The 26,425-nt window shown below is 51.5% G+C and overlaps 1 protein-coding gene across 4 annotated transcripts in view; it reads right to left on the reverse strand.

Annotated features, from left to right (window-relative positions):
* The window catches only part of ABR (ABR activator of RhoGEF and GTPase), a 185,770-nt gene that overhangs the window by 40,693 nt on the left and 118,652 nt on the right, over positions 1–26,425 (reverse strand). For 3 of the 4 annotated variants that reach the window (XM_030296601.1, XM_030296604.1, XM_030296603.1), the window contains 10 exons: positions 21,977–22,084; positions 18,659–18,719; positions 13,807–13,859; positions 13,099–13,239; positions 11,256–11,377; positions 9,368–9,533; positions 3,204–3,326; positions 2,800–2,875; positions 2,215–2,319; positions 1,197–1,271 (listed from right to left, as the gene is read on the reverse strand). In XM_030296601.1, the coding sequence (XP_030152461.1) occupies positions 1,197–1,271; positions 2,215–2,319; positions 2,800–2,875; positions 3,204–3,326; positions 9,368–9,533; positions 11,256–11,377; positions 13,099–13,239; positions 13,807–13,859; positions 18,659–18,719; positions 21,977–22,084 (1,030 nt within the window). The remainder of the gene's footprint in view (positions 1–1,196; positions 1,272–2,214; positions 2,320–2,799; positions 2,876–3,203; positions 3,327–9,367; positions 9,534–11,255; positions 11,378–13,098; positions 13,240–13,806; positions 13,860–18,658; positions 18,720–21,976; positions 22,085–26,425) is intronic. The other variant, XM_030296602.1, reaches the window with a different exon arrangement.

Below are 26,425 nucleotides of genomic sequence, written 5' to 3' on the forward strand. Positions count from 1 at the left end.
AGACTCAGGTGTATGTAACAGTCCTAAGGAGCTTACTCACCGGGAATATTCCCGGGCAACTTCCCGGACCCTCCCCAGAACCCTGGGGAGTCTGTGTGTCTGGGGAGGGTCCAGGAAGCTGCCATGTGTACAAGCACAGCTTGAGTGATAAGTGACGTGGTCCTGGCCATACTGAGAGAAACCCTTCTCTAAAGCAAAAAGTAGGCGTGTTGCTAAATGGGAATGATATCAGTGACCTCCGAGGGACGTCGAGGATCACAGCAGAAAATCCACTTGAAAGGGCTCTGAACATGCCAAAGCATGTCCACACGCTGGCCACATTGGAGTTTTCTCCAGCATCTAGCAAGGTGCCCAGGCGTGGTAGTAAGCTACCCCATGAACTTCACAGTAAATGTTTATCAAATGGCTGGCTGTGAGTCAATGCCACATTTTCTGTGTGATGTGCCACAGGGAGAGAGGCACAGGACAGACCTCCCCACTGCCACAGAGAAAGAGAAGGCGGGGGGGGGGGGGGCGGGAAGGGGTGGGTGAAGAGGAGAGGAGTCAGGAGCCTTGGGGTTCTGACCCTCTGTGATGTTAAGTCCCTTTAATCTCTCTGTGACTCAGTTTTCTCATCTGGCAAATGGGGAGAAACAATCAGGTGTCTAACTGGCTCACAAATTCCTACGGGGAAAAGTTAGATAAAAAAGTGTAATTGTATTTTGTCCAACACTAAGATCTGCACAGATTTAGTAGATCGTGATAAAGAAGGAAGAAAAGGGATGGTGTGCCAGTGCATTCACTGTCATATTTAAGCCTGCTCTTAGGTCAGTATTAATGAGGATGTTTGCCTTTTATGGAGAAAGAAGTTGAGGCTCTGAGAGGTTAAAAGACTTGCCCAAGGTCACATAGCTTATAACTGGCAGAGATGGGGTTAGAGCCCAGGATTTCAGGCACCTAGGGGTTGGGGAGGGCTTAAGAAAGAGCAGATCTTGGAGACACAGGGCAGCCAAGAGGAGCTGGTTCCTGACCGTCAGGGGAATGAATGGCCACCCACCCACATGTCAAGGCAGCTGGCAGGCCCCCAGCGTGGGGCAGGCCAGAGCAGGGTAAGTGGGAAGCGGAAGGCCCCATGCAATGGGTCCACAGGGACTTCTCATGAATGGATGAGCAATGGCTCTCTGCTCTCCCTAGGGCTGGGGTTCAGGGGCACTTACTGGCTGACTGCTTAAACCCCTTGGCAGAGTGGACGATGACATGGAGGAAGCCATAGAGTCCTGGAGACTCATCGTCTGTAAGAGAGGAAAGCCCGCAGGGTAGGGGGTGGTGAGAGGCCTGCTTCAGCCCCTTCTCACCCCAGGCTGGCAGGAAGGCACAGAGGGTGGGAGATAGTTGAAGCCTTGGTCTTGCAGCACCACCTGGTGGCTGGATGAAGAAGTTTCCAGAGCCCACAGCTTCCTGGAATGTGAGCTGTAGTGCTTCTCCCTCTACAGAGCCCGGAAGGCCAATCCACATCTTCCCTACTGGGCCAGGGATTTCATACTATTCCCCAGGGGCACTTTTCCTCCGGCTCTGAATCCTGCCTATCCCATGGCTGTCCTCTGCAGTGTCGCCTTTCCAAGTGAAAATTAACCACTATAAATAAGTCAGCCTCCTCTTGGGACAGGGGGCAGATGACCCCCATATGGGGAGGACAGTCTGCCTTCAAAACCCCTTCCACAAGGTGTACCCCCTCCCAGCACCCACAAACAACCAGATACCACCCATTCTGGGCCAGCCCAGATCACAGCTCTCTCCTGCTCCAAAACCTCCTGTAGGCTCCACGGCTTGACCAAATGTCTTTGCTTGGCATTCAAGGCCTTCCGAGATCTGGTCCCTGGAAGCTTCTGACATTATTTCTCATACACTAATCCATCTACGCTTTCCCCCTCCACTGCCATCACATCTCATGCTTCAGTCTTTTGCTTCCATTATCTGACTACCTCATGAACATATTAACAACATGATTCCAGTATATGATGGTGCCAGATCCTTCTCTCAAGCCAGAGGGGGCCAGTGATGGATTGAGACCATCTGGGAACTCAGTAGAGAACAACCCCTATTCAAGCTCTCTGTGTACCTGGCAACTGAGTCGTTACAGCCACGTGTCTGGTTAGGTCCTTACGGAAGGTTCCAGCAATGCCCTGGGGGCTAGGACCTGCTGATAAGGCAGGAACCTTGGGTTCCAGATCTTACCGTCTTTATTGCTGGTGACAGGAATGTTGTGTACAGTCCTAAGTTTGAAACAGGATCCCGTGAGCACCTGGAGCTCCACTGAGCTCAGGACAAAGGCCTGGAGATCTGTAGGAGGAGCCAAGAGGAAAATGTCACAGATCCACCAGGACCTGCTGTTCTTCTCTGGGGCTACTGAAGGAAAAAAGCTTAGCTCTAGGGGCAGAGCGGGTCATCGGAAGGGAGGGAAAGACTTGCAGACACTCACATGGGAACAGTCATAGGTGCTGTCAGCGGGTAGGGATGAGAGAGTCTAACTGAAAAAGCTCGAGAATGTGTGTATGAGATAGCGAGAGAAAGAGAGATAGACAAGCCTGGGCCCCGAGTCCAGTCCTGTTGCTAATTCACTGTGTGCCTTAAACAAACCACTTAAGTCCTTTGGGCCTCAAGTGGTCAGTAGCATCAATTAAGTGCCACCTGCCCTGGCACCTTGCAGAGTGACTGTGAGGGCCAAGGAGGAAACCCTGGACATGAAAGTGCATGGAAATGCAAAAGGCCACTGTTGCCATGGATACCATCAGAGCTGTGTAGAGTGGGGCGGGACTTTACCCTTCTTCTGTAGCTTCTGAATTGCTTCTCTCCACTCTGACCTCTCATAGTCCGAGGACAGTAGGAACAGGTAGCTCTGAAGAGAGGAGACGAGAAGTCAATGGGGTGACCATGTGGTCAAGCACATTCCTGGCTCCTTCTTACCCAGGCACCCCTAGGCTTGGAGAAGGTGGCAGCTGGGAGGAGAGTCTCCTTTCCTGGAAGCCCAGTGACAGGAGTGGCAGTGCCAGTGATGGCCAGCAGGGGGCACTGGCTCCATACCAGCTGGGAGTTGTTGCACCTTCCTTGGGAATCCCGCCTAAGTGCCTGACTCCCACCACAGGTCATGGACAGGAGCCCTAGAGAATGGCAGCCCTGGACCAAGGAAGGGGGTTGCTTCTGTCCCATCCCCACCCCTCCCTGACCTTTCCATTCCGATTGTGGATCCGAAATGGGATCGTGGGGGAGTTGAGCAGCAGCAAGAACTCGTTCTCAAACATCTTCTTTTTCAGGCGCTCGATGGCCCGGCTCTGTCCTTTGTTGGCTTTCTGTGTGGGGATGGAGGGCACAGATGGTTTCCCTCACACACTCCGCTCTGCACTCAGCATCTCTAAGCACAACACTCCCTTGTGCATTAGTCGTGTCTTTTTCTTTTTTATATTTTATGACACTTTGACATCTTAGGGGGCCTAGCTGGCCAGGAAGAAAACTACCCCTCCCTTAGAAATCAGGCAAGCTGATCCCTAAGATAGTAAATGACTCCTCTGTGTGCAGACCTTCCATATACAAACAACCAGCCCTGAGTTCATACCCCCAACACCTCCTTTACCTAACTCTCACTCACCATGCCAATATTCCTCTGCCTTAAATAACCCCGGGGCAGATAGCACACAACTAGAGACCACCCTATAGCCCAGATCCTGCTGACGTTTTTCCAACTCTCAGTCCTAAGGAGTTGCCCCTGCCTTGCTTGCTTTCCCTGTGGGAAACACGATACAGGCCCTGAGCCATGCTCTCCCCAGAGGTCTTCAGCATCCTGACCAAACCTGGTGCTTCCTCTGTGGCCTGTGTGGTATGACATGCCCCCTCCTCTTGGAAGCTCTAGGTCTTAAGAATCTTCTTTTAGTGCCATTAGCCCATCCATGTCATCACTCAGTCATCTCTAGAGATCAGATCCTGGGCACCATCAAGATACTCTGCTTAAGGGGCATCTGGGTGGCTCAGTCGGTTGGGCGTCCAACTTCGGCTCAGGTCATGATCTCATGGCTCGTGGGTTCAAGCCCTGCTTTGGGCTTTGTGATGACAGCTCAGAGCCTGGAGCCTGCTTCGCATTCTGTGTCTCCCTCTCTCTCTGCCCCTCCCCTGCTCATGCTCTGTCTCTCAAAAATAAACCTTAAAAAAAAAAAAATACCCTGTTTAAAAACTTCAGACACCTTTCAGCAAAAAGCCCCAACTGCTGGACTGGCACTCGGGGCCTCCCGGGGCTGGGCTCTGGCCTCCATGAGCAGCTGAATATCCCACCACACCCCACCCTGCACCCCCCCACCTCAGCTGCACGGTATTATTATTCCCTATTCTTTTTTTTTTTTTTTCCACGTTTATTTATTTTTGGGACAGAGAGAGACAGAGCATGAACGGGGGAGGGGCAGAGAGAGAGGGAGACACAGAATCGGAAACGGGCTCCAGGCTCTGAGCCATCAGCCCAGAGCCTGAAGCGGGGCTCGAACTCCCGGACCGCGAGATCGTGACCTGGCTGAAAGCGGACGCTTAACCGACTGCGCCACCCAGGCGCCCCTATTATTCCCTATTCTTTAACAAGCCATTATGTCTCAGCCCATGCTCTCTCCTCCAGCTTTTCAAGTTTGTATTTCATGAAGGATCCCTTCCGTCTTATTAACTGTGGTTATGCTCCACATTTCCATTCTGGCACTGCCCTCAAGCTCCTCAGTTAGAATTCATCTCTATGGCATTTTCTTACCCACTAGACTAGCAAAAATGGAAACAACTGCTCATAGCCAGTGTTGTGACAGTGTGGGGAGACAGTGACTCTCACACACTGCAGGGAAGGGGGGGGGGGTTGGTACATAATCAGATGCAACCTTTTCAGAGGTAAATGTGGCAATTAGTGCAAGCCCTCTGTCCCAGCCATCCCACTTGTAAGGAATCTACCAGAGAGAAATAGGAGTGCAGTCAGGTTTACTGCAGTCTTGCCGGTTGAGAGTACAATATCACATGCGTCCAAGTGTAGTCAAGCAACAGAATACAATAGGATTGCAGCTGGGGCACCTGGGTCACTCAATGGGTTAAGCGTCCAACTCCTGATTTCTGCTCACGTCATGATCTCACGGTTCATGAGTTCGAGCCCCGAGTCGGGCCCTGTGCTGATGGCTGACAGTATGGAGCCTGTTTAGGATTCTCTCTGCCCCTCCCCTGCACTCTTGCTCTCTCTCAAAAATAAACAAACATTAAAAGAATAGGATACGTGGCACAAAAACAGACACACAGACCAATGGAATAGAATAGAAACCCCAGAACTAGACCCACAAACGTATGGCCAACTCATCTTTGACAAAGCAGGAAAGAACATCCAATGGAAAAAAGACAGCCTCTTTAACAAATGGTGCTGGGAGAACTGGACAGCAACATGCAGAAGGTTGAAACTACACCACTTTCTCACACCATTTACAAAAATAAACTCAAAATGGATAAAGGACCTAAATGTGAGACAGGAAACCATCAAAACCTTAGAGGAGAAAGCAGGAAAAGACCTCTCTGACCTCAGCCGTAGCAATCTCTTACTCGACACATCCCCAAAGGCAAGGGAATTAAAAGCAAAAGTGAATTACTGGGACCTTATGAAGATAAAAAGCTTCTGCACAGCAAAGGAAACAACCAACAAAACTAAAAGGCAACCAACGGAATGGGAAAAGATATTTGCAAATGACATATCGGACAAAGGGCTATATCTATATAGACAAAATCTATAAAGAGCTCACCAAACTCCACATCCGAAAAACAAATAACCCAGTGAAGAAATGGGCAGAATGGGCAGAAATGGGCAGAAAACATGAATAGACACTTCTCTAAAGAAGACATCCAGATGGCCAACAGGCACATGAAAAGATGTTCAGCATCGCTCCTTATCAGGGAAATACAAATCAAAACCACACTCAGGTATCACCTCACGCCAGTCAGAGTGGCCAAAATGAACAAATCAGGAGACTATAGATGCTGGAGAGGATGTGGAGAAACGGGAACCCTCTTGCACTGTTGGTGGGAATGCAAATTGGTGCAGGTGCTCTGGAAAGCAGTGTGGAGGTTCCTCAGAAAATTAAAAATAGACCTACCCTATGACCCAGCAATAGCACTGCTAGGAATTTATCCAAGGGATACAGGAGTACTGATGCATAGGGGCACTTGTACCCCAATGTTCATAGCAGCACTCTCAACAATAGCCAAATGATGGAAAGAGCCTAAATGTCCATCAACTGATGAATGGATAAAGAAATTGTGGTATATATACACAATGGAATACTACGTGGCAATGAGAAAAAATGAAATATGGCCTTTTGTAGCAACGTGGATAGAACTGGAGAGTGTAATGCTAAGTGAAATAAGCCATACAGAGAAAGACAGATACCATATGGTTTCACTCTTATGTGGATCCTGAGAAACTTAACAGGAACCCATGGGGGAGAGGAAGGAAAAAAAAAAAAAAAGAGGTTAGAGTGGGAGAGAGCCAAAGCATAAGAGACTGTTAAAAACTGAGAACAAACTGAGGGTTGATGGGGGGTGGGAGGGAGGGGAGGGTGGGTGATGGGTATTGAGGAGGGCACCTTTTGGGATGAGCACTGGGTGTTGTATTGAAACCAATTTGTCAATAAATTTCATATATATATATATATATATTTATACATTTATATATATTTTATATATATATATATAAAAAAAAAGAATAGGATACAGCTGTTAAAAGGAATCTGCTAGGTCCAAAAAGCTCTAAGACACACCATTAAGTCAAAAGCTTAAGTTGCAAAATGGCACATTGTAGTCTGGTCTCATTACAAAAAACATACTACACACCCGTAAAAGCAGAGAAGAGTCTAGAAGAACACACCTTAAACTGCTGACAATGGGGGGTGGGTGCTAATCTGTTACACTTTGTACACTTCAGTATTGTATTTCTTGTTACAATAAGCCAGTGTTACGTTGGTGATTAGAACAAAAACAAGTTTTTAAAAAAGTATTATTAAAAGAATAAATCACTGCTCCTGTGACTCAGAGAACAACAATGTGCTTCCCCAGGGACTCTCCTCATATCGTGTCACATGCTGACGTCAGTAACGGGTAAGACAAGGAACTCCATGAGAGGTATCTGGCACACCCCTGCAGCCAGCGGCCAGTGGAGCTCAGCAAGTGTACCTTCAACTGAGCAGAAGGCCACATCTGTGCACCTGGTGCAGGAGGGAGGGGACAAAGTCCACCATCAACCAGGACCAGGATGCCTTGGGGTGGGGCTTGGCCATTCGGGAGGAGGACACCTGTGCCCTTCTGAGGAGATGTGCCTGCATCACACCCCCCAGTCCTAGGTCATCTCTCTGACCCAGACACCCCTGGGGTCATTACTGTGGTCTTCCTCTCTTTCAAAGAGGGATGTCTAAGCTGAAAGTATTCTTAGAAGCCATCTGGTCATGGATTCCTCAATAACTGTTTATGAAGCATCTATTATGTGCTAAGTCCTAGGGACATAGAACTGAAGAAAACAGTGCCCTGGCTAGAGTTCAAATTCAAGTGGGGAAAAGAGAAAGCAGCCAGTGAAATTATGATTCAGGACCAATAAAGCAAAACAAAGGGGCAAACACCAGGAGCCGGAAAGCAAGGCACCCAACCCAGACTGCAATGGGTACATATCAGGGAAGACTCTTCGGGAGGTGAGGCCTAAGCCAAGTCACTGGGCAAGGAGAGGAAACCAGGCCAACCAACCAAGCCTCTCCATGCCTTTCGTGACATTCACTGGGAAGGCTCCTTCTAGGGGGGCTTTCCTCCAGCCATTGTTTTCAAATATATGAATTGAAGGCTATACATTTTCCTCTAAAGAGTGCTTTGGCCACATCCATGGGGTTTGATATGAGTGTTTTCATTTTCATGCAGTTCTAAACATTTTGTAGTGTTGATTTGACTTCCTTTTCACCTTGAAAGTTTTAATTTTCCAGGCATTTACTTAACTGTATTCTACTTGTTGATTTCTAATTTTGCTTCACTGTGGTCTGTGAACATGACCAGTAGGCCATCAATTTTTTTAGGGATACCTGGCTGGCTCAGTTGGTGGAGCATGTGACTCTTGATCTTGGGATTGGGAGTTCTAGCCCCATGTTGGGCGTAGAGCTTACTTAAAACATTTTTTTTTTAATTTGAGATTTCCTTTGAGACTTAATACGTGATAAATGTATGCAAATGTTCCACATGGGTTTGATAAGAATTTCAGTTCCAGGCTACAGCACAAGCTTCTGTGCATTTTTAGTTTTTCATTTAAATTTTTTAAAGTTTATTTTATTTATTTATTTATTTATTTATTTTTTTTTTCTTAATGTTTTTATTTATTTTTGAGACAGAGAGAGACAGAGCATGAGCAGGGAAGGGGCAGAGAGAGAGGGAGACACAGAATCGGAAGCAGGCTCCAGGCTCTCAGCCATCAGCACAGAGCCCGATGCGGGGCTCGAACTCACAGACTGTGAGATCATGACCTGAGCCAAAGTCGGATGCTCAACCGACTGAGGCACCCAGGCGCCCCTGAAGTTTATTTATTTTTATTAAAATTTTTTTCCCAATGTTTATTTATTTTTGAGAGACAGAGACAGCGTGAGCGAGGGAGTGGCAGAGAGAGAGGGAGACATAGAATGTGAAACAGGCTCCAGGCTCTGAGCTGTCAGTACAGAGCCCAATGTGGGGTTTGTACTTGTACTCACGAACCCTGAGATCATGACCTCAGCCGAAGTCGGACACTTAACTGACTGAGCCACCCAGGTGCCCCTTATTTATTTATTTTGAGAGAGAGAGAGAGAGAGAGAGAGAGAGAGAGAGAGAGAGAGAGAAAATCCCAGGCAGGCTCCACACAGTGAGCATGGTATTCAATGTGGGGCTCGATCCCATGAACCGTGAGATCATGACCTGAGCTGAAGTCAAGAGTCAGACACTTAACCCACTGAACCACCCAGCCTCCCCAATCTGAGAAGCCTCTCAGGCTCCTTCTTGCATGCATCCTGCTTTTCCTTAAGAAGGCCTTCTTCTCTCACTTCCCTTTTCTACAGTGCTTGACATACACCAGGAAACTTCCTATGACTAACTTCAGTCAATTCTGAGCACTGACTTCTTGGCCTTCCCTCCATCCGCTCAGTGCTAATCTGCCACAGCCAGAGTCTCTTCCTGAGTATGTACTTCAGGCCTCCTATCCTTGCATCCCGCCTCCCTTATCAGATTCTCAAAACTCACAACTTCCCCTCCTTCTGCCACCTTGGCACACCTGGTTCAAAGGGCCCCAAGGAAAAGGGCCACCCTCCCTACCTCGGCTCAGATGCCAGGCTCTACTCACCTCCTTCTGGATTTCACTCTTGAGGGCAGAAATCTTCATTTTCATGTCTTCCAGCTCATGGTCTGGGAAGGGATGCACCTGGGGGCTGGCCTCAGACTCCTCAGGTGATGGAAACACTAGGTCAGCCAGGGGGATGTACCACTTGCAGTCATATTGCTGGTGCTTCCTGCAAACAAGCCAGAGAAAGACATGAGCCAGAGGGAAGGAACTTGGCTCTTCGAGCCTGAACTGCTAGAATCCAAAGAAACCTGAAAGGGATTTGCTGTGAACTTGTCACAGGCAAGAATGATCCATGTCCTTGAGGAGTCTGATCAGAAAACCCACGTGTGGAGAAATGACAGTCAAGTTCTAGGGTCAGGCAGCGGTGAGGGCTGTGGACCTTGGCCTTGCCAATCTTCAGGCCCAGTACGACTGATGTTTTTAAATATCTCAACCCTCTAACACTTTCCTATTCCCCATTGCACACTCTTCCCTCCCCCAAGCCTATCTCTACTTAGCTCATATTCGTTATCCTTTGGGCTAGAGGTGTATTCACACATGTTATCTTTAATGCCAACTCTGATCAATAGAGGTCATGTGGGGTACTGGGTAGAAGATTATAAAGCCACACCCAAGCCTAGTGGGAAACAGTGCCGTGGTTCATTAGTAATGTCTGTCACGGGCAAAAGACTAAAGGCATAAGTGTCTTTGCTCATGACTGCCATCTCTGCTTTTGAATGATCTCATCTGTGATCCCGTTCCAGGGAACTAAAGCACATAATAACCTCTCCTTCTCTCACTTCCCTCAGGACTTGGGTTTGCACCTCTCGTTGTGGCCCCTTAGTGCTGCAGTCTCCCCTGGACTCTGAGGCACACAGTAGGGGATCAAGAAGTGGGGGAGGAAAAATGAGGGAATGAGTACCACATAACCTCTTCTGCTCACGGCACAGTGTGAACTCATGTCACTGCATGTGGAGGTGGAGATGGAAAGCAGCTTTCAGGTCTGATTAAGGTTCAAATCCTACCTTCTCTAGCTCTAGTGCGACCTTGGGCAACTGGATTTTCTTCTTCTTCTTTTTTTATTTTAGAGAGAGAGCGCGCACATGTGAGTAGGGGAGAGGGGCAGAGGGAAACAGAATCCAAAGTAGGCTCCACACTCAGCACAGAGCCTGACGTGGGGCTTGATCCCACAACCCTGGGATCATGACCTGAGCCAAAATCAAGAGTTGGACACTCAACTGACTGAGCCACCCAGACGCCCCTGATTTAACTTTTCTAAGTCTCTTCTCTTGTCTGTGAGATGAGGATAATAATACCCACTTTGTGGAGTTTGGGGGAAGATTGGAAATAATAGAGTCAAAGCATTTGTCATGGCACCTGGCATGGCATAAGCACTCAATAATGACAGCAGATTTAATGAATATTCACCAAATTGCAGTTAGCAAAAATTTAGAGCTGTCTAATAAAAGGAGAATGCTTAAGTAAATTATGGCATATCCACTTGTAACATCATGCAGGAAAGTAAAAGGATGATTATGAAGATTAGGCAGCAACGGGGAAAATGCTTATGACGTGAAATGGAAAAAGCAGCAACCAAAATTGGGCATTCACTCTGATTACAAGTACATGAAAAAACATGAGAAGGTTTAAAAAAACTGGAAGGAAATATAGCAGCAGGAGACTGATGCTTATGTTCGGGTGGGTGATGGGTTTTTCCCCCTGTAGTTTGGTTGTATTATCTTTATAATTAAAAACAGGATTTATCTTTAGAAAAAGGATATGTAGTAAAACAAAATGAATTAATGTGTTTTTTAAAAGGAAAAATAAATGCGGACTGCCCCAGGTGCGGGGGAGGGGGCTCCTCAGGGGGCAGAGTCTAGCTCCCTCCCACCTTGCCCCCTGGACTCACCCTGCGGATGTCTTCTTGAGCTTGGCGCACAGTAGGACATCTGTAAAGAGGAAGACGTGCCGCAGCTTCCGGGAGCTCTCCGACACTTCCACCAGGAAGCCGTCCTTCACCAGCTGCCGTGTCTGAGGGAGATAGCACACCCACCCCCACCTGCTCAGGGGGAGTCAACCTAGGGCCTGGCCTGCTCTGGGGGCACCATCCAGCTGGGAGGTCCCACAGACACGGGCTTTCTGGCTGTGATCTTGGGCAAGTTCCCTGACCTCTGAGTCTCAGTCTTAACATCTGTAAGATGGGGACAATGACGTCTGCCCTGTAAAGCAGGATTCACCACGCAAGACGGTATATGTAAAACGGCCCAATGCCTGGCACATAATATGTGATCGATAAATGGTAGCTTTGTATTTCCCCCCAGCTGCCAACAGCTCTCACCTGGATAGACAATAGTCCAGAATGACTTGGTTTCTCCACACTGGGGCATTAACACCTCCCACTCCCAGCCCCAGGACCACCCCAACCCTGCCTAAGAAGGTGATCTTGTTTCAGTTCAACCTGGACCCACAGACCCGCTGGGGTCTGTTTATGCCACCTCTGAGTGGATTCTATAGGAGACCTCAAGTGGACAGGAGACACTGGTCTCCCTTGGGTGGGGCTGTACCAGTTCCTGGGGGAAACTGCGGCCATCTCTAACCTGGGTTCTGGATGGTTAAGAGCATTTTGCTCCACGCAGAACTTCCAGACTTTCCTCCCTGACACCCTCAGAGCCAGCAGGCTTCTCTGGGGCTGTCACAAACTGTCCCAGCCTTCCCTGTGTTATATACCACGTGACCTACATATTCTGTGATATGTAGGTGGGCATGGTGAAAGTATACAGTTAAAAAGACCTGAAACCGACAGTGCTCTAAACCTTCTGGAGAGCTTTCAGCTATCTTCGAGTCAAACAAGCCAGTGACATTCCAGGATTTGCAAACCAGAGCTGGGAGTTGCACACAGGGACAGCTCTCTGTGCCCCATTAGTCACACTCCAGACCCTGTCCCTCATTACTTCCCTCCCCAGGAGATATTGGGGGCTTGTAGATGTAACAAAGGAACATAAACTCAGCCAGCCTTCACTCCTAAATGCCAATTAATTACCTCCCCCGGACAGGGAGCACTGTATAAGGGCCACGCTGCTGACCCACGTGGGTTAACTGTCCCTTCGATTCTTTAAACCGCTTCCCCTCTCTGGGATACCCCCACCCTTCCACCAAGAAGGGGCCCCAAGGAACTGGAGCTGCTGTACCACATCTAGGTGCCCACCTGGGACATTCCAGCAACCTTAGCCACCTCTCATTCCAGACTTTCTTGCTGTTGGGCTCGCTCCTAGCTCCTGCCCTCCTATTCGTGCAGGCTGGTAACAGGCAGCTCAGAGCTTGACTCCCCGGGCTCCCTCAGGCTGTGCCATTATCTTCCGGGGGACCCTGAGGGCATCACACTGCCCACGGTGGGTGTGTGCATTCAGCATTGTGAGAGCCAGAGCCCCTGGTTTCGCTGGTATGGGGGACAGTGCGTGAGGCTTGCAGAGAGATAACCCCAGCTAAAGAATCCAGTTCCAACACTTATGGCCAAGAGACCTTGTGTCAGATCTTCAGAGACTCTCCAGGCCTCAGTGGATTATTATAAAGATTAATGAGACACCGAACTTAAAGCTCCCAGGGCCTGAAGACCTTTTTTTGGCTGGGCATGGGAGAGGAGGGTTGGAGAGGCAGAATGCCTGCTCCCCTGTGCAAGAGGGCAGGGATAGGTGATGTGGTCCACTGTACCCTTCTCAGCCTGGCTGAGTGGCTGGGCTGGGTCCTGAGCTCACCTCTCCCTTGGGGGTTGTGACAGCAGTCCGGCGGGGGTCGATGTCCTCATTGATGCTGGACAGGAAGTTCTGGGAGATGCGGAGGGCATCCTGGAGCAGTGGGTAGTCTGGGTGGTCCACAGGTGTGTGCTTCAGCAGGTCCTGGGAAGGGGTGGGGTGAGTCAGGGGCGGCAGTTCTGGGGCTCAACGAGAAGACAGTGGGGACTCAATCTTCACCAAAGGAATTCCAAGGGGGGGCACTAAGGGACCAATGCTCTAATCTGGTCATGCCTGCAAAATCAGGGTCAGAGAGGCAGCGTCAGGGCAGGGGCGCCCCTTTGTCACTAGTGCAGTCATCACTCTTCCCCCTGGCGGAGTGAGCCAGGTGGAGTCTCATCTCACCGAGCAGCTGCGAGAGACACCCCTCTACCCACCCCACAGCTGCTCCAAGGATCCTGGAGACCATTAGGCCAGGGATGGGGAGGCAGGAAGTGCCTGCCTCCCCGGGAGCATTTGGTCAAATGTCAAACTTAGTAGCCAGGCTATATTTAGGCCCTGGCTCCACTGGCATAGTTACCACAGACCAGGCAGGTACAGTCGGGACCCAGGGACACTCTGCCCGGCTCCCCAAGTGGGTTGTTCTCAGTGACTCCAGCGCTCACCACCCTGGGCTCAGCCTCCCACTCAACTCCTAACACCTCCCTGGCCATCCAGGGGGCTGACACTCACATGTAGGACCAGGGTGCTCCTGGTGACTCGGTCAATGGGCTTGTAGAGCAGAGCTGTTGGCAAAGGCAGGGAGAAGGAGACAGCACAGATGACATACAGGGAGCAGCTCGACACCTTAGAGATGAGCCTTATCCCCACCCTCCCCGCCCCCCTGCTGCTGCCCTACACAGACACCCATGTGCAGGAAGCCACAGCTCCATTCTGTCCCAGGGCAGGCCAGATGACACCAACAGGCAGACATGCAGCCCTGGCAGCCCAGGCCCCCTCCTACCTGCCTCGTCTCATCAGTCACCAGAGGTGACTTCTTTAAGGGCCATCCCACAGGCCTGTCCTTGTCTGACCAGGCTCAGAGCAGATGAAGATGCTCCTCTGCACCCTTAACCCTGCATCATACAGCTATACCTAGCCTTACCCCATAGAGCTCTAGCACCCCCAGAATGTGGGAAAGAGACGTGGTGTTTTTCCAGGGAAGGTAGTTCCTCCACACCCAATCATTCTCATACTCCTCCGGTCCAAGGTCTGGCATTGCCAGCTGGGAACGGCAGGCTTTGTTCCGACCCACACGGTTGGCCTCATCCCCATGAGAACCCCCCCCCCCCCCACCCTCCATGCCCTCAAACTCTCCAACCAAACAGGACAGGCTGAGGGCCAGGGAGGCAGGCCAGCTCTCCACATAAAGGCTCTGCTCTCAACCAAGTGGCAGCTGAGGGGGCAAAGATTTCCCACAGGAATTCAGGTGGGGCCTCTGGGAGCCCCGAAGAGGCTGGGGAAATGCCAGCTCAGCAGGGCCCCCGTTCACCACACCCCGTGGCTGACCAGGACAAATGAGGATTGCTGGGATTCAGCAGGGACAGGTGGAGGCAGCAGCTGGCTGACCATACTTCCAAACAAAGCTTCCTACAAACAGCTGTGCCTCACCCCTCCCAACATAGGTGGTTTAGCCTCCGTCCACCTGGACGCCTCTGTCCATAGGCTCATGACCTCTGTCCTCCTGCCCCGGGGCAGGAAGAGGCAGGAGGCTGGTTGTGACAGTCCCAGAGCCGACACTCATGCCCTAGCTAGCCCCCGAACCAAAGAGTCCCCTGTAGATATAAATACCCCATGCACTGCTAAGCAGACACTTTGGGGAACGATCTGCTGGCTATGGAGAAGATACAGTCTCAGTGGTGCGCCATGAGCCTTATCTGCAGTCTTTGCTTGGCTGCCCTTTAGAATCACTGGGGGAGCTCTTAAAAGAAACAGCTGCCTGCTCCACTCTCCCCACCTCATCAGCGAAATCCCAATCTCTGCTGGGTGGAACCTGGGTATTAGCATTTTTAAAAAGTTCCTTTGCTGATTCTGATATGTACCAATGGTTGAAAATTACTGCTTTAGGCAAACACACTTTCCGTGACTTATTTTAGGCCTTTCTTAACTTAGCAATTGCTAGAGACCCTCCCCATGGTATATGGGAACCAAAATGAACAGGACCAGGCTGGGGTTATCCAGGGAAAGGGAGGATACAGCCCAGTTACCAGCCTAGGGCAGGGGGACCCTGTATTGACACTATTTAGAGTATCCACCTGTGGCTTAGCTCATCTGCAGGGGGGAAATCACACCCGAGAACCCCAAAGACCCAAGAGAAAGTGCAAGTTCAGCAGACACCTGCCAGCGTGGGCTCTGGAGTCCCAGCCCGGGGAAAGCTGGTATTGCAGTGCCAGCTCCCTCTGCCCCTCTCCCAGGTCCTGGCAGGAAGAGGCTGACTAAGCTCAGAGGTCTGCGCAAATGGTGGGTTGGGTTTCAGAGGGGTTATTAATACATCTGAGCTCACCTCGAGTTGACCTGACCGGGGCTGTGGAATGAGTGCCTGGGTTGGGGGAGAGGGGAGGAATGGTGGGGACAGGGGAGTGCAGGAAGAGGGCCCTGGGGCCACAGTCAGATATGGAGGGAAGAAGAGGGGGGAAGAACAACCCCGATGTTCTGCTCATGCTCCCCACGGCCCCTGTACACCAGTCTCCCCTGACAATTCAGGGTAAAGAGCCCACCCTTCCCCCCTTACCTGTTCCATGGCCCTTCCTGCCCCTGCTTCCCCTACTCTCCCTTCTCCTCACCATGCCATTCCAGTTCCTGGGATAGACACCATTCACCAAGTTACAATGCCTGTCTCCCCACCTCCTCCAGGAAGGCTTCCCTGATGAGGATTTTTGCAAACGACACTCACAGTGCCTAAAAGTCAGACCACTGACATAAGCAAGCTGGCCTCTCTGTAGTCTGCTGGGTACTTAATCTGCATCCAGTGGCACTCTCTTATACGTGCTATTTCCTTTGATTAAAAAGACAAGCAATTAATTACCACTAGCCCCATTTTACAGATGAGGAAACTTCTCTAAGGCGCGGAGAAGTTACATAACTTGCTTATAATAACAAAGCTGCAAATGGTAGCTGGGTTTTGAATGTAGGTCTACCCATGCTCCTGGCTTTGAGCTATCATCTTCGGTACAGGAGGGCAGTGTCTGCGAAAGCTCAGTGACCCTCGGGAGGATTCTTGGCAAGATTCACCAGGAAGGAGTGGGTAAGCTGGCCTCTTTTTTGTTACCAAGATGAGCCCCCTCCTTGGGGGCCCGGATCACACACAACTTCCTTTTGCATCCCCCACAGCAACTGGCACAGAGACGTGCAGCAAATAAACCAGTAAGCCAGAGCGAGCCCCAAGTGCAGAATCTCCCCCCTGGAACCCCCAGAACCAGCGTCTCTTGGAGGGGCTGAGAAGATTCTAAACAGTGTGGTTGGTAAAGGCTCATTCTCTCCTCCCTCCCCACTTTGAAGCTGACTTCAAAGACAGCATCGCAGTCACAAAAAAAAACCCTGAACTCCAGTCCCAGGTCTGTTTCACTAAGACTCAACTCCCTTTTGGGGAGAGAAGAGGAAGCAAAGGGCTGACCCGTTTCCTTTTTAAGGAGGCAGAGTGGAGACCTGACCCACTCCTAGGCCAAACCAAAAAGAGCACTTCTCCTCTGATCTTCAAGCAAGGCAATTTCAAGTCCATCCCTCCTCTTGACCCCAGCCTGTTGGAATCTGAACCAACGGGTGGGGGGCCCAGGACAGCTCCTGCCCGGTGACTGGGGTTCCCACAGCCATCCTCCTGGGGCAGCTGGAGAGGGGCTACCTCAGGGGTTCCTCCATCAAGAACGAGCCTCGACACAGCATGGCCTGAGAAGGGGAGCGGACAACAGCCCCTCCAGCACAGTGGCCTCTGAGAAAGAGCCCAGGAAACCTCATCATTTCTCCTCCAGCAAACAGCCACCCTCCTCCGTTCAGCCTTCCGCAAGGAGCTCCAGGTTACCACGGAGATGTGAAGGCAAAGTGACTGAGAGGATGCAGAGACAAAACGCCTGAGGGAAGGAGGTCCTAAAACCAGCCGCCTGCTGCTCCAACACACAGGGGCCCAGGGCAGCTGGCGTGGAGGTCACACCTGACCCTCCCTCCACACCCCGTCCCTGCCAAAGGCAGCTCGGGTCATCCCTAAGGCACTTCTTGCCTCAGAGAGCAGCGTCCGCTGCTTCTGGACACCCCCTTTCCTGGGCCTGCTCCTACCTGCTCTGAGCAAGAGCCTGGCTGACAGCACGCGCCTGTCCCAGGACCTCCTTGCTGAGGGAGCTGCAAAGAGGATGCTCTGGGTCCCTTCCATTGACCAGCGGGTGTGTGACCTTCACAAGGCGGCAGCCTGCCACGCCCCCCTCTCTACCGGCTTGCACCAAGTGCCGAGACCTCAGCTTGGGGGTCTCTAGAGGCTAGAAACACCCCTCCATCCTGGGAGCAACCCAATTCCTTCCTGCTCTCCCAACTGCATCCGCGTTCTCCCACTGCCGCTGTTCTGAGGAGAGAATGTCGCGAAGGCAGCATGTGCGCTCTGAGCACACAATACCCTGGCGGCTCAACCGCCTCTCCTCTCTCCGGAAACAAAGAAACTCCCAACTTGTCCCTCCAGCGGGGTCCCCCTGGCCCGAGGCACTGCTGTCCAGACCACATGCCACTCTTTGACGGTCCCCTGCCGGGCCCCTTTAGCCCCAGGGTTGCCACACCTGCAGGCACAGCCTGGTCACTTTCTCTTCTTAAACAGCATCTCCAGGAAGTTGCCCACAGCCTCTCAAGCTAAGCCCCCAATTCCCCACCGATCCTCGGGACGGGGGTACCTGGACGCTTCTAGCCTGGTCGTTCCATTTCCGAGCCACCCTGCCCCGCGTGGCCCCAGACTTCAATTCCAAGCTGGAAGCTGGCCAGAACGGGGGTAAACACAGATCTAGCCATTTGCACCCACTCCCTTCCCTGCTGCCCCCAAACCTTGCCAGCCACACATAAGCCCACTCTGGCCGGCCCCCAGAGGTGGGAAGCCACACCGCCTCCCGTGAGAGGGGGCCTAGGTTACCATAGGTGCAGTTACAGCAGAAGCGAATGATGAGGAGAATTTCCATGGCAGCCTCCGTCCCAGCGGCAGGAGCTTGCGGCCATCGCTCGGTGGCTCCCATCAGCAGCCTGGCCACTCAGCCACCTTGCCGGCTGCTGCTGCACAGCCTGAATCAAGCAGCCGCTTCAGAGTGCTCCTCTAGCAAGGGGGAGGGGCGGGGAGGGAGGCGCGCGTGGAGAGGCAGGAGGGGGAAGGGGGAGGAGGAGGGGAGCGAGCTGCCTGCTGGCATCCTAAGGAGGAGCACGTTTGTAGCTGGCCGGCTGCCTAGGGACAGAGGCTGGATTCTTCCCATTTGTGCACCACACACACTCACACACTCGCACGCACATGCTCACACAAGCAGGGCACCGTAGTCCACAAAGGCAGACAAAGGAAGGTGACTGTTACCCAGCTCGTTCCCCAGAGTACCTTCCATAGTGACTGATGTGTGGCTGTCCTTGGAGTCCTTGGGACCTTTCACTTTGAGTTCCTGCCAAACAGAGGGGAGGAATCACTACATGGCCTCCCCATCCCCCACTGGAGGCATAGCAAGTAGGGCTCTGAAACCCAGGGTGTGAAGAGGAGGGCAAAGACCAAAGCATGGGTCCCCCCACTGCCTGCCTCACTGACTCCCGACTCCCTGTGCCACACCCATGATCTCCTGGAGCCTGTGGAGTCCCAAGACTGGGTGTAGGTGAGGAGGAGGGGTTCTGGGTACCAGAGAGGTCTGTGACAATAGTGCTCCTCAGACACACCCCCTAAAGCCCCTCCCTGGTGACTCTGAGGGCATTCCAATGAATGGGTGGTGACAACAACAGGACCTCCCCCTGCCCCCCACCCCCACCCCCGGTCAGGGTTCCCTCCACGGCAGCCACACACAGGGTTGTACACATCAGCCCAGGGTATGTGGGATTTGAGAGGACAAGCAAAAGGAGTACCAGCACCTTGGGGCACAAGCAGACCTGGAGACAAGGAGGGATGGAGATAAGGGGATAAGGTCTTGCACAGGGGGAGGCAGGGAGGCAGCACACCTGGGGCAGAGACCCAGCTCCACAGGGTGGTCTGACCTATATCCTACCCAGATTGAGAGGGACTCAACCCAGCCCCCACCCACACCTGCCACTCCCCACCCACCGGTGCCTGTGCTGGCAGCAGAGAGAAAACTGCAAGCGAGGAAGGAAGAGCCAACACCCCTCCTGGACCCCAGGCAAAGTGATCCAGAAGTGAGGGCTGGAAACAGACTCCAGGGATGGCTTATCCATTCGATCCTCTTTTATCTGCCTTTAGAGAGAGAGCTTCCTGCTCTAGCCCTTTGGCAACAGACCAGTATGGCCTGTAATTGGAGCTGTAATGCAACCCCCACTTGCGGGGCTGAGTGCACGGAGGGGGCCTCTGAGTGGGGTGTCAGCAGAGAGGCCAGGGCGAGGTGAGGCCAAGGTCGGAAACTCAGGTGATGTTGTCTGCTCTGTCTGGAAGTGGGGAAATGTCCAGGCAGCGACGGGAGCTCCCCATTTCCTACTCCTGCCTCAGGCTGTTTCTAGACAGAGAAAACCCTTGGGGACTGAGCATGGGGGTGGGGAGAAGGGGGTTACTCAGCTCCTCAAGACTGTGTCTCTGGCTGCTGACTGGATTCCCAGCTTCAGGAAATTTTTCTCTATGCTCCTCTCCAGCGTGGCCTAGAGGTATGAAATCGCTCCTGCTGCAGAGAAGGGCCTGACTGCAGTGATTAAGTGGAAGCGCCAGTAGGAAGCTAGGAAGCGACGGCATCAGTGCATGAGTCAGGGTGAGAAGCCACCTGGCAGCAGGCCAAGGGGCTGGCTCCGCCTTTGGGGCCAGCAGCCTTCACCAGGGACTAGGGGAGGGATGCAGGGGCCAGCGCCGACCAAAGAGAACGGGCAGTCGGCCCAAGCAAGGGGGGACTCACCACTCTCTGGACCGTACATGACCCCGGGCAGCCTTGAACACAGATCAGAGGGCTCCAGTTTGTTCCCAGGGAGCGCTGGGAGTGATAAGGGGAAGCGCCATTTCTCCAGCCTTGTGACTCCATGTGGAGGGACTTCCCCACCCAACTCTGTCCTCCCAGGCAGAGGGTGACTCACCTGACGGCTGACTCTGGGAGAAGAAACTGAGCTTAGCTCCCTGCTTCCGTCCCCAATAGATGTATTTGATGGTGGAGGGGAAGTATTAGCAAGCCCAATGTGGCCGCAGACCCAAGTCTACATTTTCCCATCTGGCTTTTACTAGTAATTAAGCTGACGTTTTCATCTCCATCTGCCCAACCCTTGTGCTGCCTCTCCGCTAGTTCCAAACTGGAGGAGAACCCATAACCCCAGGAGTCTCACAAACACTATCCTACGTCTCACCAACTTTTCTAGCACCAGCGCTGAGAGCGGAAAGCAAAGAGTCCAGAGAGGCCCGTAAGGCAGGATTTCCAAAACTGCAGAAGGAGCCCCCTGTCCCTGGAACCAGAGGTTTTCTTTTTTTTTTTTAATTTTTTTTTTTTCAACGTTTATTTATTTTTGGGACAGAGAGAGACAGAGCATGAACGGGGGAGGGGCAGAGAGAGAGGGAGACACAGAATCAGAAACAGGCTCCAGGCTCTGAGCCATCAGCCCAGAGCCTGACGCGGGGCTCGAACTCACGGACCGCGAGATCGCGACCTGGCTGAAGTCGGACGCTCAACCGACTGCGCCACCCAGGCGCCCCGAACCAGAGGTTTTCTTGTCCCAGGTTTGGAGCTGGTGCCGTGCCTGCAAGGCCAGCAGCTTGGGGGTCTCACTGAGATCCTTCTGACCAAAGGGGTAAGCTGGGCTCTGCTCCCGGAGGATATGCGAGCTCCTCCCTGACACTTCCTGGAGGGAAGTGTCAATGGCAGACATTGCCACATCTTTGCCCTCCAGAGAATGGGAAGAAGGCTTAGCTGCAACAGGGGGACAGGTCTATTACCAGCTGGAAGGTATATGGCTGTGTCTCCACATAAATGGGCCTGGCCCTCTCTCTGTTGTGGGATTGCAAGGATCTTAAAACACCACCTTGGGGCGCCTGGGTGGCTCAGTCGATTAAACATCCAACTTCGGCTCAGGTCATGATCTCACCGTTTGAGGTGAGCTTAACATCTGTTAATTCTGGGAGCCTGAGTCTGGATCCTGCTTTGGATTCTGTGGCGCCCTCTCTCTCTGCCCCTCCCCACTCTCTCTCTGTCTCTCAAAAATAAATAAATAAACATTTAAAAAAAAAAAAAACACACCACCTAGTTTAGACCTCTTCAAATCTTCCTGCTCATAAAATCACCTGGGAAGCTTGTTAAAAATATAGACTCCTGGGTCCCACCCAAACCCTCTGAATTGAAGCACCAGGGAAGGTGTCTAAAGATCTGCATTTTAAACAGTGCTCCTGGTGGTTCTTATCAAGCAAGTCTGGGATGAGCTGAAACATCCAGATACCTCACTGGACAGAAGAGGAAATAAGGCCAAGAGAAGGGAAGTGACTTGCTCAAGGTCACTACCGTGTTGGGAAAATACTGCCTTTTTTCTTTTTTGCCTCCTCTGTTCTAATATAGAATAACCTAAACAGAATAACAAAATCAAACAAATCGTTATTCTTATATTAAGGGGGAAAATATCAAGTGTGAGAAAGCAAATGTCAGTCTAAGTGTTACCCTCAGGGGAACCATTTCCCTAACTGGCAACAGGCCAGAAGGCTGGAAGGCTCCAGGTTGTAGCGGGGGCTGCGCAGGGAGCTGCCCACCTCCGAGATCTTCTGGAATTGATTGTTGGACTGGCTGCACTTCTCAGCGGTCTCCAGAGCAACTTTATAGTTATCCACAAACGCTTTGTACACGCCAAGCTGGCTGGCCTGCAGGGAGAAGAGAGGAGAGAGAGAGGAGGGCAGGAGTGGGATGGGAGAGAGGATTAATGAATGGATGAAAGCCTAAGCAGGGCACCTGGAGCTCCCTTAGCACTCAGAACTTCTGACTTAGCTCTAAAGGGCTATGTGGGAACAGAGAGGGAAAGGTAGGATGATCATACTACGGTACCCCTTTGAACTTGACTGTTTCCGTGGAAACCAGCTCAGCCAATAAGGTTAACAAGAGGGTACTGGGGGCTGGGGGGAGCAGGGCAGGGCCTTTGTTGGCATGCTAGAAACTCAACAGCATTTGGCTTTATTTAGCATCATCAAGGTCTCTCAGGGTTTGAAGCCCCTGAATGCCTCACACGTCTTTCATAGTCTGGAATTAGCTGGAGCAGGGAGGGCATGTGTAGCCTGTTCAGTACCCCACTCCCCATGCTGAGTATAAGGCACAGCACTTAAAGGTACAGTGCCTGAGCGCCTGGCTGGCTCAGTTGTGGAGCGTGCAACTCTTGATCTCGGGGTTGTGGGTTTGAGCCCCACGTTTGGTGTAGAGATTACTTAAAATCTTAAAAAAAATTTTTTTTAAATGTTTCTTTATTTTAGAGAGAGAGAGAGAGAGAGAGAGAGAGAGAGAGAGAGTGCATAAATGGGGAGGGGCAGAGAGAGAGGGAGACACAGAATCTGAATCAGGCTCCAGGCTCCGAGCTGTCAGCACAGAGTCCCATGCAGGGCTTGAACTCATGAACCATGAGATCATGACCTGAGCCGAAGTTGGACGCTTAACCGACTGAGCCACCCAGGCATCCCTCTGTGTTTTTACTTGTAAGAATAGGGCTACTAGAAAATTTTAAATTACATATATGGCTCGCACTATATTTGTACTGGAAGCACTGCTCTAGAGAAACTTGCATATGTGTGTTCCCAAGGAAATGTGGGCAAGTGTATTCACTGCTTTGCTCTTCCTCCTGTGAAAAGACTGATAACAAATGGTCACAAAAAAGGGGAATCCACACACACAGTACAGTTCAAATGAATGAACTAGATCTCTGCGTAGTAACGCTGACAAGTTCCAAAACAAATGTTGACTGAATTGCAAAATATATACATGTAAAAAGTACATGTAAGGCCATAAAAAGATACAGACCCATAATAAAAAACACAAACTACAGCCCAGAAGGCGACACACCAAATTCATTCCAGTAGCTGCTTCTAGGTTGAGCAGAAGGGCAAGGGAAAGAGAGAGAGAGAGCCTTCATCTGTAAGGCTTTGTTTTCTTGATTAAAAAGCCTTTCTGTATATCTTCAGAGCTTAACATCTGTTAATTCTGGGAGATGAGTGCACAGTTGTTTGCTACATTATTCTCTAGAATTTCTGCTTTAAAATCTTTTTGAATGAAGTAGCAAGGAGGTTCAGCTGCTACGGGGCTCCCTCGGGGGATCCCGCCAAGGTGCTGGGGAAAGTGGGCTGCCCTTGAACCCCATTCTGCACCACTCTGCTTTCTGCAGAATCCTTGTGCTCCTTAAGATCCCAAAGAGGTGGGGCAGGTGGAAGCTGGCAGGTGGGGGCCAGGAAAGCCAGAGGGGAAGATGAGCACTGGGATGCTTGCAGAGAAGCCAAGGCCAGAGCTGTGCAGGTCTCAGCCCCAGACAGGCCAGACTTTGCAAAAAAAAGAAAAATCTTGGGAGAAGGGCAGGAAGGGATGGAGCTCAGTTCCTTTTCCAAGGGGAGTATTGGCCCACTGGTGTCCCAAGCTACGGGGAAGGTTCTAGACAGCTGCTTCCTAAACCAAAGTAAAAATCATTGCTATTCTTCTTCCAGGTATGTGCTCTCCTTGTCCCCCTTTCCCACAAGAACAATAAAGGCTGGCTGCCCAGGTTGGAACCCTACCTTCCCATCCTACTGCCTCAGGGAGTAGCAGGACAGGAGTGAGAGCAGGAACTATGTGAGCAGAAGACCTGTGTGTAGGGGGTCACTGACCACCCCAGGCACTGCCATCTCCATGGCATATCCTTGTCTGTAGAACCCAAGGCTGGGCCCACCAGGGCCATTAACTGGGAAGTGGAGGTTGCTTGGAAACAGCAGCTTGGCACTGGGGTGATCTCATAAAACAAATAGCAGAGATGCTAATTCCCTTCTCTCAGTAATGGAGACCAGCTGAAAATAAACTGCCTCCAGATGCCTGGACTGCCCCAGCTCCACCCCGGCCCTCCCAAGCCTGCAGCTCCAGGGGCTTCAGATAGCAGTTCCTGATGTTTGAGGAGGGAAGGTGGGGAAGCAAATTCACAATCCAGGCCTGTGGGGCTGAGATCAGAATGCGGGGACCCTCGTGACAGCAGGGTCCAAGTGACAAAGATAAACTGGGACAGTCTTTCCACTATGCTCTGGCCTACACCCCCTACCCCAGCTCTGGTCAGCTCTCTTATGCCCTCCCAAGCTGATCAGCTCAGGCTCCTGGGACCAGGCCAGGAGTGGTGACTGGGTATTCACCATCCCTGACCTGGCGCAAGCACACTGGGGCTGCTGGAACCAGGAGCGTGGGGTTCCCTTGCATACTACCTTCTGGGGTGCCTCTTGCTAAGTATAACAACAATGACGACGATGACAGTGGTAATGGCAATAACAGTAATGCTACTGGCTAACTATGGAGTATTTACTAATGTATTATGTTCCAGGCCCCGTTCCAAGCACTTTTCAGGTAATAACCCATGTAGTCCTCACAACAATTCAATGGGGTAAATACTGTTATTATCCTCTTTTTTACAGATGAGGAAGCTGAGTCACAAAGAGGTTGTACACGAAGTCACAGGTTCAATCTGTGGCAGAGCCAGGATTAAAAGTCAGCTGTGCCTCTAGAAGCTATGTCCCTGTAACACTGCTGGCCTCTCAGGACACAGACCTCAGGTCCTCTGATGTCTCCCTCAATGCTCTTCCAAGTTCTCCCTAGTCCCAGTGGTCAAGGTCATGATGCACTCATTCATTCATTCATTCATGTATTGGGCACTGGGATGGTTCTGGGGTCTAATGATGAAGCAAACACAGTCTGTTCTCTCAGAGCTTATGGTTTTGGGGAGTCAGGCAGGTACAGTGTTCACTGAGGGGATAAGCATAGGGGCTTTGTTCGAAGGTCTGGGTAAAGCTTCTCGAAGGAGGCTGTTCTAAGCTGGGAACAGATGGGGAAGGACATTTCAGGCAGCTAGAGCTGCAAGAACAGAGAGGTCAAGAGTGTCTGCTGCATGAACTAAGAATAGAAAGTTCGGTGTCAGGGGGCACAAGGATGGGGGAGGCAGCAGCCAGAGGCCGGGGGGTAGACAGAGGCCAGCATGCAAAGGGTCTCAGAAGCGGTTCCTCAGAGCCTGGTATTTACTTATCCAATGGGCAAGGGGGAGAGATTTAAGCAGGGGAGAAGCAAGGTCTGGTCAGGAGTTCAGATAACTCTCTCCTGCCAGTAGCTAAGGGTTGGGAGGCTGCTGGGGAGGCGGGCCCAGAAGCAGGAGTCACTAATGAGATGAGGGTGGGGACAAGCAGGCAGCTGTAAGCTTTAAAGTGGACTCCTTGGGATGTGGGGAGGGCTTCAGGACGGGGAAGGTGGTGGGGCAGAGGAGGTGCCAAGGACTAGTCCAAGGGAGGCATGGATGGATGGTGGCTGGGATGGTGGCAGCACCCATTGAGACAGAGGCAGGAAGAAAAGCAAAGAACTTCAGACACAGTAAGTTCAGTTCTGATTGTGCTGAGCATGAGGTCGCAGGAGTATCCAAGCAAGAGTTTCCCCCAGTGTAAGCAAAATACAGGCCTGTCCATTCAACCAGTCCCACCACTGCAGGGGAGGTAAAGGAAAGGCACTGCTCCTTACCCCTACCATTCACACCCAGAGAACAAAGACTCCTGACTGGCTGTCTCTTCCTGCCCTCTGGGCAGGCAGAAGTTATAGGCAGAGAAACATCAGGGAAGAGTGGGGTTGGGGCTCTGTGGGTCTGACCTGGGGACCCTCCAGGGGACACAGCCAGAGACAGTGTCAGAGCCAGGGGAGGGTGTCACAGAAGGCTCAGGAACTTGAAGATCTCTGCAAGCCTTTCCCAACAGTATGTCTGCACAGTAATTCTACCTCCTCATACCTTTCCCTCCCTTGCAATCCGTCAGGAGAGCTGACCCGTGTCCCATCTGACTGTTGACTTCAGAGGCAGCACTGAGGTGTGGCAAATGCCCAAGGTGTCCCAAGTGAGCAGTCCCTGCCCGCCCATCTGGCACATACTCCTGTATCAGCTGAGAACAGGGGACCTGAAACCCAGCAAGTGAGCCTTCGTTCCAGCCCTTGAACTCCCTTGGGGAGAGAGAAACCTATGCATA

This window comes from Lynx canadensis, chromosome E1, assembly GCF_007474595.2.
Source record: "Lynx canadensis isolate LIC74 chromosome E1, mLynCan4.pri.v2, whole genome shotgun sequence".
Classification (NCBI taxonomy): domain Eukaryota; kingdom Metazoa; phylum Chordata; class Mammalia; order Carnivora; family Felidae; genus Lynx; species Lynx canadensis.